At 43.8% G+C, this 16,554-nt stretch overlaps 1 protein-coding gene across 2 annotated transcripts in view; it reads left to right on the forward strand.

Annotated features, from left to right (window-relative positions):
• LOC138282757 (fibrocystin-L-like) overlaps positions 1 to 16,554 on the forward strand; it is a 735,329-nt gene that overhangs the window by 29,154 nt on the left and 689,621 nt on the right. For both annotated transcript variants that reach the window (XM_069220628.1, XM_069220629.1), the window contains exon 3: positions 2,785 to 2,868. In XM_069220628.1, the coding sequence (XP_069076729.1) occupies positions 2,785 to 2,868 (84 nt within the window). The remainder of the gene's footprint in view (positions 1 to 2,784; positions 2,869 to 16,554) is intronic.

Here is a 16,554-nt window from a genome sequence, read left to right on the forward strand (position 1 = left end):
TAAATCTCCAAACCTGTTTTAGGAGTTTCTTAGGATAGACTGCACAGCATACCTTTGTATAGCTGGCTGCAGCTATTCCTAATCAAACTTGACTGAGAAAGCCCAGTGTGTGCTTTCCATAAAAGACACCTTCTGGGGGGCTTTTGAAATCACCTCTATGACTGAAAGAAGTGGGCATGACCTCTGGTGATAATTCTGGCACAAAGCCCTTTCCTTACCAATGATCATATCCTTTGTTGTTTATTCGGCCTGGGTGGAATTTCAATTACACCGGAGTAACTGGAGTAATTTCATTAAGTCAGCATTATTTTTTAAATTGTAAATGCTGATAAACTTGGGTAAATAATTCATCTTGGTTGTGAGAGTGCATTTTTCATTAAGAAACTAGCACTAAATGAAAGGAATAAGCTGGGAGAAAATCCTACTCCAAGTAAACATGCAGAGATCATGAGTGGATGCACCCTCACTTTCTATTCAGTTTCTGTTGCTTTTAGCAAAGCTCTTCACAGCAAAACACATCTTTGTGTCCATTTTGGATAAAAGGTACATTTCTGTGCTAGGAAAATAGTGCTGAATGCATAAATACACTTCTTGCATGATTCTGCGTAATTTTGCAGAATTTGGGGGTAATTCTGTGTGATTATTCAGCACACTGTTACATGAGTTATGCCCACCCCTATTTTTTATACCACATGAGCACTGATTTGATTTCCTATTCACAAAAAAAAACAGGGTTTGGAGACACTAACAATACTGTCAGTCTGAACTAGATGTTGCATAATTCATCTGCTTGAGCCACAAGTTGACTTCACGCATCCATCTTTGATAACATTACGGGGCCATACTGTAATTTCTATACCCATTAACATAAATAAAATGTCAACTTACAGAATTGTTGTTCATGAATATATCAGCATTTTTGCATGTGCTCTAGGAACTTTACACTTTCTATTAAAGTTAAGAAAAGCTGACAGCAAGCACAGAATGAAACCAGACTAAGGGCCTGATTACAACTTTGGAGGAGGTGTTAATTCGTCCCAAAAGTGACGGATATACCACCAGCCGTATTACGAGTTCCATAGGATATAATGGACTCGTAATATGGCTGGTGGTATATCCGTCACTTTACCGTCACTTTTGGGACGGATTAACACCTCCTCCAAAGTTGTAATCAGGCCCTAAGTCCCTTATTAGGACTTTGGTGGTCTTTTTACAAGACCTCCAAAGCAGCGGGTGCTGAAAGACCGCGAGTGCTGGCTGTCTTAAGACCATCGCATTACGACTGCCATCAAATTTCTACCTGAAATCAGGCGGAACTCTGACAGCAGTCATGCTGGCGGTCAGCTGGGAAGAGGCGGTTCCACCACAGGCACTGCCATGTCAAAACGACACCGAACGCACTCTTACGATGGCATGGCGGAGACCTGATGGAGGGGCACTGCCAGCAGTGGAAGCACCGGGACCCATCCCGTCCCGGACGACCTCCTCGACAGATGAGGTAAGTGATCGTCCGACAGGGGTGGGGGCGTGGGGTGTGTGTGTGCATGTATGAGTGTGTGAGTACGTGTGTGAGTGTCGTGAATGTGGGGGAGGTGGGTGCGTGTATGTTGTTGAATGCGGATGGATGGGGTGAGTGCATGTGTGCAGTGCGGAAGGGGGAGTGACTGGGTCTATGCGGTGCGTAGGGTGGTGTGAATGGATGCATGCGGGTGAGGGTGGGAAGGGGCTTGAATGTGGGTATGCGCTGGAGTGGGGAATAGGATGGGGCAGTGAATGTGTGTGTTAGCGGTGTTTGTGTATGTATGTCAGTGTGAATGGATGAGTATGTCGTATTTGCGTGGCTGAGTGGGGGTGTGTTTGTGTGTAGAAGTGTGTGAGTGCATGCGTGCAGGTATGTGGAAATGTGTGCCAGTGTATCCTGGCAATGAGGGTGTATTTATGGTGGACAAAATACATGGGATTGGCTGTGCTATGTCATAAGAAAACAAGAACAATCACTGAAAAACATTGTTAAAGGTAAGTAATGGTTTCTTATGGTCACAAGATATTAACGTTTTTAAAACGCCTCAGAAATTACAAAAACTAATACCCCTCTGAAATCAGATACTGCCTCCTGTGATGGGACTGTATCCATTTGCAAAGAAGAATTGGTGCCTGAGAGACAGCTTACAACTTGTGAATCAGTACACTCACCATTAAGGGAAGCAGATGATGATTGAGGGGACCACCACAGGCTTTCTATGTGCCATTCATTAAATATCTACTTTATTTTTGATTGAGCCCCCGTCTCTTGTGATCTAAGGAGATGAATACCAAGGTGGAGGCTTGCTATCCCATGCAGGCCTCTGCCCTGCATTTGTAGATTTAGTGAGATACGGAAATTAATACTGTCTCATTATTGTTAATAAGGAAGAGTTTGGCAATCCTCCTAAATTGTCATCTTGTGCTGTAACCCACTGGTACATCCATTGCAATTCAAAATATAGACCTGGTCACAAAAACATCAACTGTCTTGCAACATGAACCTTTGTCCTTTAGGCTTGTAATATATAGGGCAAATGCTATTATAGGTTGGCATCATAATTGTCCAAAAGTGTTGATGCAGGATGAGCATCACCATGAGTTTTCATTAAAATAAACAGGCCTGTTTACTATTTTCCTCCTGCTTGCGTCTTTATAGTTATCAGATGTTATTTCTAGCTGTAAATATTATTTAGCTGTTTAGTGCAATTACACATGAAGTTACTTCTTAAAACAACATATACCAATTTTTTCTCTTTGCAGCTGGACAGACTGCTAGAATAACACAAATCCAGCCCTACTATGGGGGCAGGAATGGAGCTGTGCGAATTACCATTTCAGGAGAGGGTGAGTTACGACAAATACTAACCATTTTTATCAGATTAATAATACAGGTGGTTAACCAATAAGATGTTCATAAATTTCAGGTCAAATCATAGCAGTAGATCAACAGACGGTGCATAGTATTTGAGAATAATTGGGTTACTGGTTGAGGAGGGTGAAATCCTACTCAAAGAGCAACCACAATCCTTGTCAGGGTGAAGCTCAGCCAAACCCCAAATTAACCTGTGCCCAACCCTCTGGTAGCTTGGCACAGAGTAGTCAGGCTTAACTTAGAGGCAATGTGTAAAGAATGTATGCAGTTCTTCAAACTGTAATGAAGTGAGAACACAACAAAAAAAAATCCCTTACCAATTTAGAACAAAATAGTGTGAAATGTAATAAATAATTCAAGACCAAAACAACAAAAATCTAGTCAATAGAACTGGAGATGTGCAATTTTATAGATTTGAGTGAAAATAGCACCAAACGACCTCATGTCCCATCCGCAGCTCTCTGGCCGTGCAAGACCAAAAGAAATCACAAGTTCAGGCTGACCAAGATGAACTGTGGGTAGGATTCAGGCTCCAGGCTAGTCCTGCTGGAAAATTACCTCCTCAGTCCAGTGCAAAAGAATCCTATTTGTTGTGGAGGGGACTGCAAGGACCAGAGAAGTGTCACCAATGGTCGTCGTTGCAGTACGAAGAGCAAGCTGGACATCAAGGACAGTCATCGCTGCAGTGCAAAGATCCTGTTGTCGTGGGAGGTCAGGCCAGAGCTTTGTGAATGGGGCTGCCGCCAAGTGGTTGATGCTGTAGCATGAAGGTTGGGTTAATGGAACTTCACATTGGCAGACAAGGTTTTGTCACCAATGGGTACATTTGCGGTTGCAAAGAGCCCCAAAACTTCCATTCAACTCCACTTAGGCCATATCAATATTCAAGAGCATGGGGGGCACCACCTGGGAATCAGGGGCTTACTCCTGCTGGATCGGGGTGCTGGCTCAGGTGGTTGAGGAGCCTCTTTTGTCCCTGTGGCTTTGAGTAGGAAGCCAGTAGACTAGCCCGCGGCGTCACTCTGGGAGACCTGGGTTTAGTACAGGTTCAATCCCTCTGACCTAAGTAAGAAGGCAGCAGGGCAGCAATCAAGCAATACAGGAGGAGGTCTGGCAAGACAGTAGTCCAGCTGGGCAGCAATCCAGTAAAGTGGCAGTCCTTTCAGCACTACAGCAGTCCTTCTTCCTGGCAGAGTCTCCACAGGTTGTTCCCCCCTGAAGTGGGCGAAGTTTCTAGAGGTTCCCCTTTGAGTGCACAGGTTTCCTGCCTCCCCAGCCATTGCTTCAGGCTGACTACAGGGGTATGCAGCCCTCTGTCCGGCAACAGGATACCACCTATTCAGGTGTAAGTAGGGCTGTTCCCTGCTCTGCCCTCTCGTCGTGCCAGTGTTGACCTATCTAGGCACACCCAAGTCCTCTATTGTATGTGGCTGTCTAGGAGAAATACACTAAGCCCAACTGTCAGCTAACCCAGTCATGTGCCCCAGAGACAGGTAGCAGGCACTAAGGGGCATGTTTACAAGGAACTTGCGCATCAGCTTTGTTGCACCAGTTTCCTTGCGTTGCCCTGCGCCTCCCTAACAACACCATGGTAGCACTGTATTTACAATGCAGCACACCATGGTGTTTGTTAGCACAACAGCGTCAACGTTTTTGATGCTGTTAAGGCGCTTTGTTGGACTAGCGCCAAATATTTTGGAGCTAGTCCAGCAAAGCTCAGGGAGGCCCTTAGGATAAAGCACTAGTGTCATTTTAACGCCTGCCCTGGACAGGTGGTAAAAAATTACTCTAGAATGGTGCAGTGAAATCTTGTAAATTTCACTGTGCCGCCCTTGCATTCATTGTACTTGCCGCAGGTATAATGTGGTGCAAGGTTTTACAAAGTGGCACAATGCATTGCACCACTTTGTACATAGAGCGCAGGGTGAGGGCCTGCTTAGCACCACCGTAGCGTCAAAACAAATGTTGCTACAGTATCGCTAAGGGGCTTGTAAATAGGCCCCTAAATGGCTAAGGTCAGAAGATGCCAACTCTCTAAATTTGTTTTTTTCAAAATTATAATTTAAAATCCGACTTCACTATATGACAGTTTATTTTCCTTACAATTCCAAAGACAGCAAGCATGAACTGGTTAGCTTTTTCAATTTGGATGTTACAGTTTATTAAATGTAATAAGGTGACTCCAGTGTTATCCTATAGGAGAGCTAGGCCTTGCAGGTGTGAAAAATGAATTTAAAAGTGTTTCACTGCCAGGACATGTAAAACTTAAAAGTACACATCCAGTTTTTAAGTACACTGCACCCTGCCTTCTGGGCTGTCTAGAGCTGACCCCGTGGGTAACTTATATTTATTAAAAAGGGAGGTTTGGGCCTGGCAAAAGGTTTATTTTGCCATGTCAAAATGGCAGTTTAAAACTGTACACAAAGGCTGCAGTGGCAGATATCAGACATGTTTAAAGGGCTACCTAGGTGGGAGACTTGGGAATTGTTGTAAGCCCACTGGTAGCAGTTAATTTCCAGCCCCTGGGCACAGGTAATACCACTTTAATACAGTCTTACATGTAAAGTAAATATGCCAATTGAGTATGAGCCAATTCTACCCTGTTTTAAGGTGAGAGCACTTTAGCACCTGTTAGGAAAGACAAAGTGTGCAGAGTCCTAAAAGACAACAAAAACGGATCCAGAAACAAGAGAATGAAGGCAAAAAGTTTGGGGATGACTCTGCAGAAAGGGCCAAGTCCAATAGCATTAAACTGCCTAGAAGTGTACTTTGTCAGGCCATTTCTCCAATCATTGCAGTTAAAGGGAACACCTGACAATATTAAAAAGAGTGCAGCTATTTCCTGTGAACCAGGACACTAGGTACATTGTGTGCAATGGGAAGTTGGCCTCCTGTTACCTTTGATTCAAGATTAACTTGGCTGAGGAGTGAACGCTCAAAGGAGGCAGTTTCCAGTGAGAGACGAGTTACAGGGTAACACAATTATCAACACTGGAGTAAAGATTCAATGAACATCATCGCTTGTTAAATTGTATAAAAACAGCCGTTTGCGGAAAACATATATAATGAAATATATGTACTGCGAAAAGAATATCCAAACAGAGAATCAGGCAAATCAACAAAGTAAAGCAACATCACCCAAGAAATACATTAGCAACACTTGGAGCCCTCATTGCACTCTGTATAACCTTTTTGCGGTCACTAATTGATCATGAACTCTGTGCTGTTCATAATTATTTAAGGATTTGGGGAAAGTACTGCCCTAAACAGTATTGGCTTTTACACTCTTCAGGTTCTCCAAATGGTTGTGCTGCTTGCAAAAGTTCAAAACTAGCCCATGTAACCTGTGAGGAATGAAAATAAGATTGTACCATGAAAAAAGTGAGAGGCATATTTATACTCCATTTGCGCCATGTCATTTTTTACGCAAATTCGGCATATATCAGAAGCATAGAGTCCACAATGCCTATCTTCCTGGGTTGAGGTAAGCTTAATGCAGCAGTTTGGCATCCTTCCGTGTCCAAACTGTTCAAGTGCATACCAAGTGTTCACAAATCCAACAAGTCAACTTTGGCAGAAATTCCTCCCTCAGTGAGAATATTGGCTAGAACGGGACTTGCCCTTGTTTCCAAAATGCGTTATGGGGTCTGGTGTCTATGTTGTCTGCAGAAACAATCTCCAGAGGTCTGCAATGGTACAAAATCTTCTTTATTGTCTGCGCATGGATCTATGGTCAAAGAAGCAAGAGGAAAACAAAATGGTGAATTGTGTGTTCCTGTTGTTTCTCAGAGGAAAGCATCAATCTTGCATCGCACATTCACTGTTTATTTAAAACATACGCTTATGGTTCCTTGAGGCGCTCCGGATGTCCTTGTGGTAAGCCACATGCTTGCTTTCGCTCTTCCAATATGTCTTACCATTAATGAAGATTTAGCTTAGATGCAGTTAACAAACATTCCTATTCAATAAAAAATAAACCCCAATGTTGCAAGTTTACCAGAGATCACTAGTAAAGTGCATCCCAAAGCTATATCAGAGATGGGTGGGGTTAATTTGGAAACTCCTAATCATTGGGCACATACTCTCTGTCACTAGAAACCACTAACTTAGATTTTGTGGGGTTCTTGGAATTGGGGTCCTCTCACACATACCCCAAAATGAAAAATGCAAAGGAACTTCAGTTTCACCCAGACCTAAGGCTTCTTGTTCCACTTCTTGATCAGTACTCACCTTGCAACCTTACGGGCACGGCTGTGCATTCACCTCTGCAGTCGAATAGTGTTAATTTAGGATGAATTGGTAATCCCTGTTTTGGTTTTTCCTCATATATAATACACCTCTCCTTTAATCATTGCATGATATTAAGTACTGATGTCACTCCCTCCGGCAATTTTGGAGGTAGGAATTGGTCCAAGAAGCCTTTCAACATCCAGGAATTCGACCAACTAGGCCACCACGTAGGTGATTGACCATGGTGGTTTAATGCAAACTTCAAGACAACAACTCACAGCCTACAAACTGCACCAGCACAGAGTAAAACCTTGTCTGTCGATGTTGTGTCCACCTCGAAGGGCTGGTTGCCCCCAGCCTTCAGAATCATACAACAAGGAGAGACTCCAACTATTAGCCATAGATTTACCTGTAATGGTTTTTACATATACTGTTTGTTAGAAATGGGGTCTTCGGTTGGCAGTCAGGTTACCCCCTGTTCAAGCAAGGACCCTCACTCTAGTCAGGGTAAGTCACGCACAATCCAAATTATCCTGTGCCCACCCTCTGGTTGCTTGGCACTGAGCAGTCAGGCTTAACTTAGAAGGCAATGTGTAAAGTATTTGTGCAATAAATCATACAACATCATAACACCATATAGCACCACAAAAATACACCACACGGTGTTTAGAAAAATATATAATATTTATCTGGCTTAATGCAGGTCAAAACAATTAAAATGCAATAAGTAGATGTTGAGATATCACTGTAAAAGTGATATAAAGTGTCCTAAGTCTCTGCAAAACAAATAAATGTCTCTTAAAAACAATAAAGGTCTCTTGCAAGCACAAAGTACCTGGTTCCCGTTCAAAATCTCCGCAAGGGACCGCAGAGGAGGCGATGCGTGGAAAACGAGTAGGTGTGCGTCGGTTTCGCTCCTTCGCACACCGACTTGCGCCGTTATTTTCCACGCATCAGAAGACTTTGAGTCGATTTCCGGTGCGCAGACTTGGTTCCTCTTCTGTTTGCGGGGTTTTCTGGCACCCTGGAGACAGTGCGTGGAATCCTGGGCTTGCGGAGCGAAGTCACAAGCAATATGTCGATCCAGTGGGCATTGCATGGAAATTTCTCCTGCATGGCAGGCGCTGCGTTGATTCCTCTCTGGAAGTCGGGCTGCGTCGTCCCAGGTCAGCTGTGCGTCGATCCGGTGGGCCATACATCGAAGTTCCGGTTGCAAAGCAGGCGCTGCGTCGATCTTCTCCTTGCGAAGTCAGGCGGCGTCATTACGGTTCAGCGTGCTGTGAATTTCTCATCGCGGGGCAGGCTGTGCATTGTTTTTAGCAGGCTATGCGTTGAATTTTCACCGCACAAGGAGTTTAGTTGCAGGAGTGAAGTCTTTTTGGTACTGAGACTTCAGGGAACAGGAGGCAAGCTCTATCCAAGCCCTTGGGGAGCACTTCTCAGTACAGCCAGAGAGCAGCAAGGCATCAGGGCAACAGCAAGGCAACAGTCCTTCTCAGAAAAGAAGTCCCAGTGAGTCCTTTGGGTAGCCAGGCAGTTCCTCTTGGCAGGTCTGGTTCAGGGATTCTTCACCAGCAGGTTTCTTGTCCAGAAGTGTCTGTGAGGTAGAGTGTCTACCTCAAGAAGTGTCTAAAGTCTGTGGTTTTTGGTGCTCTTCTTATACCCATTTTGGCCTTTTAAGTAGGCTTACTTCAAAGGAAAGTCTTGCTTGTTTGTGAAATCCTGCCTTGCCCAGGCAAGACCTCAGACACACACCAGGGGGTTGGAGACTGCATTGTGTGAGGGCAGGCGCAGCTCTTCCAGGTGCGAGTGACCACACCTCCCCTCCCTCCTAGCACAGATGGCTCATCAGGATCTGCAGGCTACACCCCAGCCCCCTTTGTGTCACTGTCTGGAGAGAGTTGCAAACAGCCCAACTGTCAAACTAACCCAGACAGGGAATCCACAAACAGACAGAGTCACAAAAATGGTTCAAGCAAAAAAAGTGGCATTTTCAAACACACAATCTTAAAACCAACTTTACTAAAAGATGTATTTTTAAATTGTGAGTTCAGAGGTCCCAGACTCCACATGTCTATCTGCTCCCAAAAGGAATCTACGCTTTAATCATGTTTAAAGGCAGCCCCCAGGTAAACCTATGAGAGAGATAGGCCTTGCAACAGTGAAAACCTAATTTGGCAGTGCTTCACTGTCAGGACATGTAAAACACATTAGTATACATCCTACCTCAACCATACACTGCACCCTGCCCATTGGGCTACCTAGGGCCTTCCTTAGGGTGTCTTATATGCAGGAAAAGGGAAGGATTAGGCCTGGCAAGTGGGTACACTTGCGAAGTCGAACTTGCAGTTTAAAGGTGCACAAACAGACACTGCAGTGGCAGGTCTGAGACATTATTAGAGGGCCACTCATGTGGGTGGCACAACCAGTCCTGCAGGCCCACTAGTAGCATTTGATTTACAGGCCCTGGGCACCTTTAGTGCACTTTACTAGGAACTTACTAGTAAATCAACTATGCCAATCATGGATAAACCAATTAACAGTACAATTTACACAGAGAGCATATGCACTTTAGCACTGGTTAGCAGTGGTAAAGTGCTCAGAGTTCCAAAGCCAACAAAAAGAGGTCAGGAAAAATAGGAGGAAGGAGGCAAAAGGTTTGTGGATGACCCTGAAAAAAGGGCCTGGTCCAACACAGTTAACATAGATCCACAGATTTTCTAGAGGTAATAGTCCATATTAAAAACATGTTCTTTATTTGGATAATATCCTGAGCAACACAACAAACAAATACCCAACACATTTTCCTCTTTGAAAAAAAGCTTTTTCAGGGCTAGAATATGTTAATGGATGCTTACTTCTACTGACAGCCTTCCACATATATCTCACATCAAGCACACCATCTCTTAGTGGTTCAACAAATGTCAACATATGTGTATCAGATGCTTTTGTATCTGTGATGTAAAGTCTCCCCTGTAACTCCTAAAAAGTAACAGTAGCATAGATATGAGGGCATCATCATGAGAGTTTGTCATCCACCGGTCGCTGGGCTAAGGAGAAAAGACTTCTCTCAAAGATCCATATGGATTTCTAGAAGGAATTTATGGTTCAAAGGCAAAGCAACAAACCATTAATGCATTCTCTCATCTTATGACCCACAGTGTCCTTTCTTGCACTCCTCCTAGTTTTTCAATTTTCAGAACTCATAATAGACTTTTCACTTCACTTTTCTACTGTATTACTTTTCCAGGACTAAGCGTGATTAACTCACTCAATTAATGTTCTGGTACTCCTTTCAAGCATGAATTAGATGAGTTTATGTTTGACCCCTTATTGTAGCCTTATTAGTCTCTACTGTCTCCCTACTCTTATAATGCTCTTTATTGATTGGCCATGAAAGATATTACATGTCTCTACATTTTATTCCATTTTTGAATGCTAGTATGTTTTTCCTTTTACAAACCAGTCTCTGAGGTAATAGCACATCTGTTCTGTGATTTGATTTTGGACAGCACTTCTTTTTACTTATCCTGCAGCCCACAATAAAAGTCGGAGACCTTTTAGTTTTACAGCCAATTGGTGTTAGAAATGGGGTCTTTGGTTGACAGTCAGGTTACCCCCTGTTCAAGCAAGGACACTCACTCTAGTCAGGGTAAAAGAGAATCACCCTCAGCTAACCCCTGCTTTCCCCCTTGGTAGCTTGGCAGAGCAGTAGGCTTAACTTCAGAGTGCTAGGTGTAAAGTATTTGTACCAACACACACAGTAACTTAATGAAAACACTACAAAATGACACAAGTTTAGAAAAATAGGAATTATTTATCTAAACAAAACAAGGCCAAAACAAGAAAAATCCGACAAGTTATGAATTTTTAAATATTAAACTCAAAAATAGGGCTTAGAAACACAAAATGCTTTGATGAGGTGTTACCACGGCGTCATGATGGAGTCGTTCCCAACAAGTATGGTTTTAATAACTTATGATGTCCTTATTGTCTTGTTTGAGTTCTATCAAGTGTTTGTCTGTGGAATGAGCAATAGACTAACAGTTGAAAACATGGGCAAGTTCTGCTAAGAATGAAGGACAATCATATGGCAAACGGTTTTTGGGTTGGAACAAGGGATTAGGCTAAAATGGGTGTCCCACACAAACAGGAATTGAGGAATGCTAATCTGATTTTGGAGTCCAGAAACTATTGGGACCTGCAAAGATAGTCAAGATGGACTCTTATAATTAATCTTTGGACACTATTGGAACCCTAAAATACAGTTCTTGACCAACTAATGAAAGTACAGGTGCAAAGCACATCATTGTCAAAAGAGGCAGTGTAGCAAGATGTGGAGGTGTTACATGAAAGAGTGTAAATGGATTATTTAGGTGCTCTCCTGATGACAGTAAGTATGTCCTGTCAAGAGAGTGATCCAAGCCTGCAGGTAATCTAACCAATTGTGTAAGGAAGTAGTCTTTGCTTGTGACATGACAATCTTGGAACTTGATGCAGCGCCTCAAGATATAGCTTGTTTGAGGCCTTAGATATGGAGTTGAGGGCCTCTTGAATTGAATGCATTGTACCTAAACATGTCGATATTCATAAGACAGTCTATCTGTTGGACCTGGGCCTTTTTGCAGGGTCATCCCCAAACTTTTTGCTTACTTCCTCCTATTTTTTCTGACCAGTTTTTGTTGGCTTTAGGACTCTGGGCACTTTACCACTGCTAACCAGTGCTAAAGTGCACATGCTCTACGTCTAAATTGAATTGGTAAGTGGTTGATACCATGTGGCATATTAGATTTACGAGTAAGTCCCTAGTAAAGTGCACCAGATGTGCCTAGGGTCAGTAAATCAAATGCTACTGGTGGGCCTGCAGCACTGATTATGCCACCCTCATGAGTAGCCTTGTAAACATGTCTCAGACCTGGAATTACGGTGTCTGTGTGTACAGTCTTACACTGCCAAATTGACCTGGCAAGTTTATTCACTTGCCAGACACAAACCTTCCATTTCACTATATGCATGTCACTCCTAAGGAAGGCCCTAAGTAGTCCCAGGGGCAGGGTGCAGTGTATTTAAAAAGCAGGACATGTACTGCTGTGTTTTACATGTCCTGATAGTGAAATACTGCCAAGTTCGGTTTTCACTACTGCAAGACCTATCTCTCCCGTAGGTTAACCTGGGGATTGCCACATCTTTCTTAGTGAAGTTTCCCATTGGGAGCAGATAGAGACTTGGAGTTTGGGGTCTCTGAGGTCACAATTTAAAAATACATCTTTTTGTAAAGTTGGTTTTTAGGTTGTCAGTTTGAAAATGCTACTTTTAGAAAGTGGGCATTTTCTTGCTTAACCATTCTTTGTCTCTGCCTGCCTGTGGAATCCACATCTGGGTCAGACTGACAGTTGGGCTACTTGTGAATTCCATGTAGACAGTGACACAAACAAAGCTAACATGTGTCTTGCATATTCTGATGAGTCTTCCTGAGCTCAAGTGGGAGGGAAGAGATGATACCTACATCTGAAAGGGCTGTGCCTGTCCTCACACAATGCATTCTCCAACCCCCTGGTGTGTGTCTGGGGCTACACCTGGTCAAGGAAGGATCTTGCGAACAACAGAGACTTCAAAAGCAGAAATGAGTATAAGTAGTGGAGCACAAACCCCACATTTTCAGATTACTTCTGGATCAAGAGGAACCTCTGCCAAGGAGAAGAGCTTGATGCTTGAGAAGGACCTGCCAATCTGCCTGTTGCTTTTCAGTGCTGGCCTGCTGCTTCTGCCTTAAGAGGGAAAGGAATGGGCTTTGCTTCCTGAAATCCTGCTTCTGAAATTTCTCCAAGGGCTTGGACTCAGCTTGCCCTCTGTTCTGAAGTCTCACAGACATCAAAGACTTCATCTGCAAGTGACTGGGCTCTTCTGCTGAGAGTTCTGACTTGCTAAATTGTGCCAAATCCAGTCCCTGGGCCCTAAGAAGTGGAAGCTGGCAATGTGCAGGAGAAAATCCATGCACCGTTGTGTGCTCATCAGAAAAATCTGTGCAGAGCCTTTCCCGTGGCTGAAAATTTGACGCAGCGCCTGTTCTCAACGTGAACCCTTCGCACAACGCATCAGAATTTTCCACACATAGACCCTGAGTGTCACAATCTTCAACATCACTGCACAGACCTGAGGCTGCTTGTCTAAAAATCAACACATTCCTGTAAGGAATCGATGCATCACTTACTTTTCCGATGCAAACATACAAGGTACTTTGTGCTAAAACAACCCATCCATTGATTTCTATGGATTAAGATTGTTTTTACTTTCAATATTCATATATTTGCTTGTGTATGTTGGATGTTTGTCATTTTGGTCTTGTTTGATTTAGATAAATATTGTCTATTGTTCTATCCTGGTGTTGTGTCCCTTTTGTAGTGTTTTCATGGCGTTACTGTGTGTGTTGGTACAAATACTTTACACATTGCCTCAGAGATAAGCTTGACTGCTTGTGCCAAGCTATCAAGGGGGTGAGCAGGGGTTATCTGAGCTGTATATCTTCCTTACCCTGACTAGAGGGATGGTCCCTACTTGGACAGGGTGTAAACTGACTGCCAATTAAAGACCCCATTTCTAACACAGTCTGTTAAACTAGCTTGAAATACTTACCTGGGTAGAAGAGAACCACTCACAACCCTTCCCCTAGTACAGAAAGGATGGTGCAGGCTAACAAACATGTTGCAGGTACGGGGAGGGGAAGTGTAAGAGATGCATTGCAATAGACCTTTGAAGATATAAAGACATCTGGTTATTATGGTTCCCAGTACAACTCTTCTATCAACATAATCAATGTTAATCAACATACCTGCCTGGTGCCACAGAACCCATAGTGACATAAAGTGTTAGGTTCATGGTGTTAAGATGAATTATTATACCCTATGGTATACACTGGTACAACCTCCTCGGTAAGCCACCTACTCCGCCTGCAGGGCTCACGACTCACCTAAAAGAGCATCTCTGTATTCCAGTATGGGAAACATTCACAGGGGACCGTTCTGCAGCACAATTCAGCCATAACAGCACATTCATGCAAGTTCACAGTTTGTATCATAAGGTAGCATCATGTCTCTGTGCTATGACCTAGTCAGTTTGAGTCTTACAATGCCTTTCAGTGCAAGAAGCACACTGTTGTTAGCACTGTTAGTATATGTCTTAAGGTATGCATTTTACCTTAATCATGGGTATTATCTTTTCTCACAAGAAGGCCTCACAATTTTGTAGTTCAATTACGCTTAAGAAAAGGTCAAATTATTATCTTGCACTTACTGGCTAAATAAGCAAGAAGACGGAGCTGTAAGTGGAAATCCCACTTACCAGCTTATTGTATTGACTACATTTGAGAACCTGGGTGTGGTGATTTTATTCTAATGCAGTTACTGGAAACTCATGTGAAACATTGGACATCTCACAAAATATTCAATCACAACCTTCATATGAAATAATGTGGGTTGTGTGCCATCCCCTGAGGTATTGTGAGAGATATGGGGCCATATTTATGAAAAGGTGGTGCATTAGAGCTGATGCGCCACATTTCTGTGACCTCCTGCCGGCACCTAACTACACTATGGTTGCATCATATCTATAACACGGTGCACCATGGCAGTTGTTAGCACAATAGCGTCAATTTTTTTTGTGCTATTGTGGTGCTTTGCTACACTAGCATAAACAATGTGGATGCTAGTGTTGCAAAGTGCAAGGAGGCCCATAGGTTTCTATAGGTGCGTCATTTTAAGGCCTGCTCAAAGCAGGCGTTAAAAATGATGCCAAAAATGGTGCAGTGAAATCTGTTAAATTTAATTCTGCCATTTTTGCGGGCCTTCTAGCAGTGGAACACCCCCCTTACATACATTATACCTGGTGCAGCCATAATGTGGTGCAAGGGGTTACAACGTGGTGTAATGCATGCACTTTGTAAATATGGTAGGGAAAAAGCCACCTTAGCACAGCCTTAGCATCCAAACAACAACGGTAAGGCAGCGCTAAGGCAGCACAAGTAATATGTCCCATGGTATCCATATGTGGGAGTGGGAACCCTATATAGACCATCCTCCACCCTGATGGGCTCTGTCACACAAGCGCCTTCCGTGTCATGTGTACTTGTGCTGCCTTACCTGCTGAAGACCCTGAAGACAAGGGAAGTGTGTGCTTCTCAGGCAGCCTCTATCTTCCGCATCTGTAGCAGTCATTCTCTAAGACAGCCTGGCTCAATCTCTTGTGAGTGGTATGGGGGGACCAGCCGATGTTTAAGGACACCAGAAGTCTTCAAGGTAGTTTCTTCAGCAGCTTGCCTCCAAACTCATGATGAGGGTAGAGTGGGTTTCAGGGCACTGTACGCAATTTCAAGTGTTCTTGGGCTGACTGGGGTGTTCCACAAAAGGCAAGGGCTGCAGAAGGACAGCAGACAAGCAGAGCTTCAGCAGAGGCTTTATGTTGGACGTAGGTAGCACACTGACTCCAAAATCTGAAAAGGTATGATAATGGAATATCAAAGTCACAACACATTTTACTGAATCCAGACAATTTGGAATCCTAATTGTAATAGACCGTGGAAGGACGGTCTAGTATTTGCTGCAATTGCCTTGACACCGTAAGGGGTCCAGGATATCCTCTGGCCAGGCATGACCAGAGGCTATAAAATAAAGGGGATGAGAACACACAAGGTTCTTCGGTCCCAACCTGACTAATGTGTCTGTTCTTTTGCGCCAGGCAGGGCTCGAGCCAAGGCATCATGTGGGCCTTTACACTGGCAACGAGGATCCTGTCACCTGTGCATCCTCATACTACCAAGGCCTGCATGTATGGCAATATTCTGAACCTGCCCGTCCACCTGCCTGTACTGATCCGCTTGAAACCTGGCCATCACGTCTGGAGCACTCCGGCCCCACTTTGCTCCTCTTTCCCAGCCCAGGTGGGCCTGGTGTTAACCACCTCACTCCAGCAAGAGACTACAGTCTACTAGCTAGCTACTGAAAAGGAGGAGAAATAAAAATGGATAATAACTGTGAGTTTATATAAAACAAGAGGGCAGAGAGAGGGAGTGAAAAAAAAGTATAAAATAGAGGGAAGCTCAGTCGCAATGCCCCCAACACACATCAGCTCCAAAGCGATCACTAGCAACATGGCATATGACCACCCAGCATCTGCAACACTGGCGCAATTCCCACAACAGCACACCATGGTAGGGGCGCTTCTCCCATTCAGCGAACTTGTTGACCCAGTGACAGCCTCCCCACAGGGGAAAATATGGGTCGGATGACTATAAAACTACTTCATTGAAATCGGTGAATGCGATGGAGCTGTCAAGAGACCTCTGGTACTGCACTGTGGCGGTGATTAAATTTACAAGCTTTTCCAAAACCTACCCAGCACCAGTGCCACAGATGACTACGGCTAGGAGGTAAGAG

The sequence above is a fragment of the Pleurodeles waltl genome, chromosome 2_2, assembly GCF_031143425.1.
Source record: "Pleurodeles waltl isolate 20211129_DDA chromosome 2_2, aPleWal1.hap1.20221129, whole genome shotgun sequence".
NCBI lineage: Eukaryota > Metazoa > Chordata > Amphibia > Caudata > Salamandridae > Pleurodeles > Pleurodeles waltl.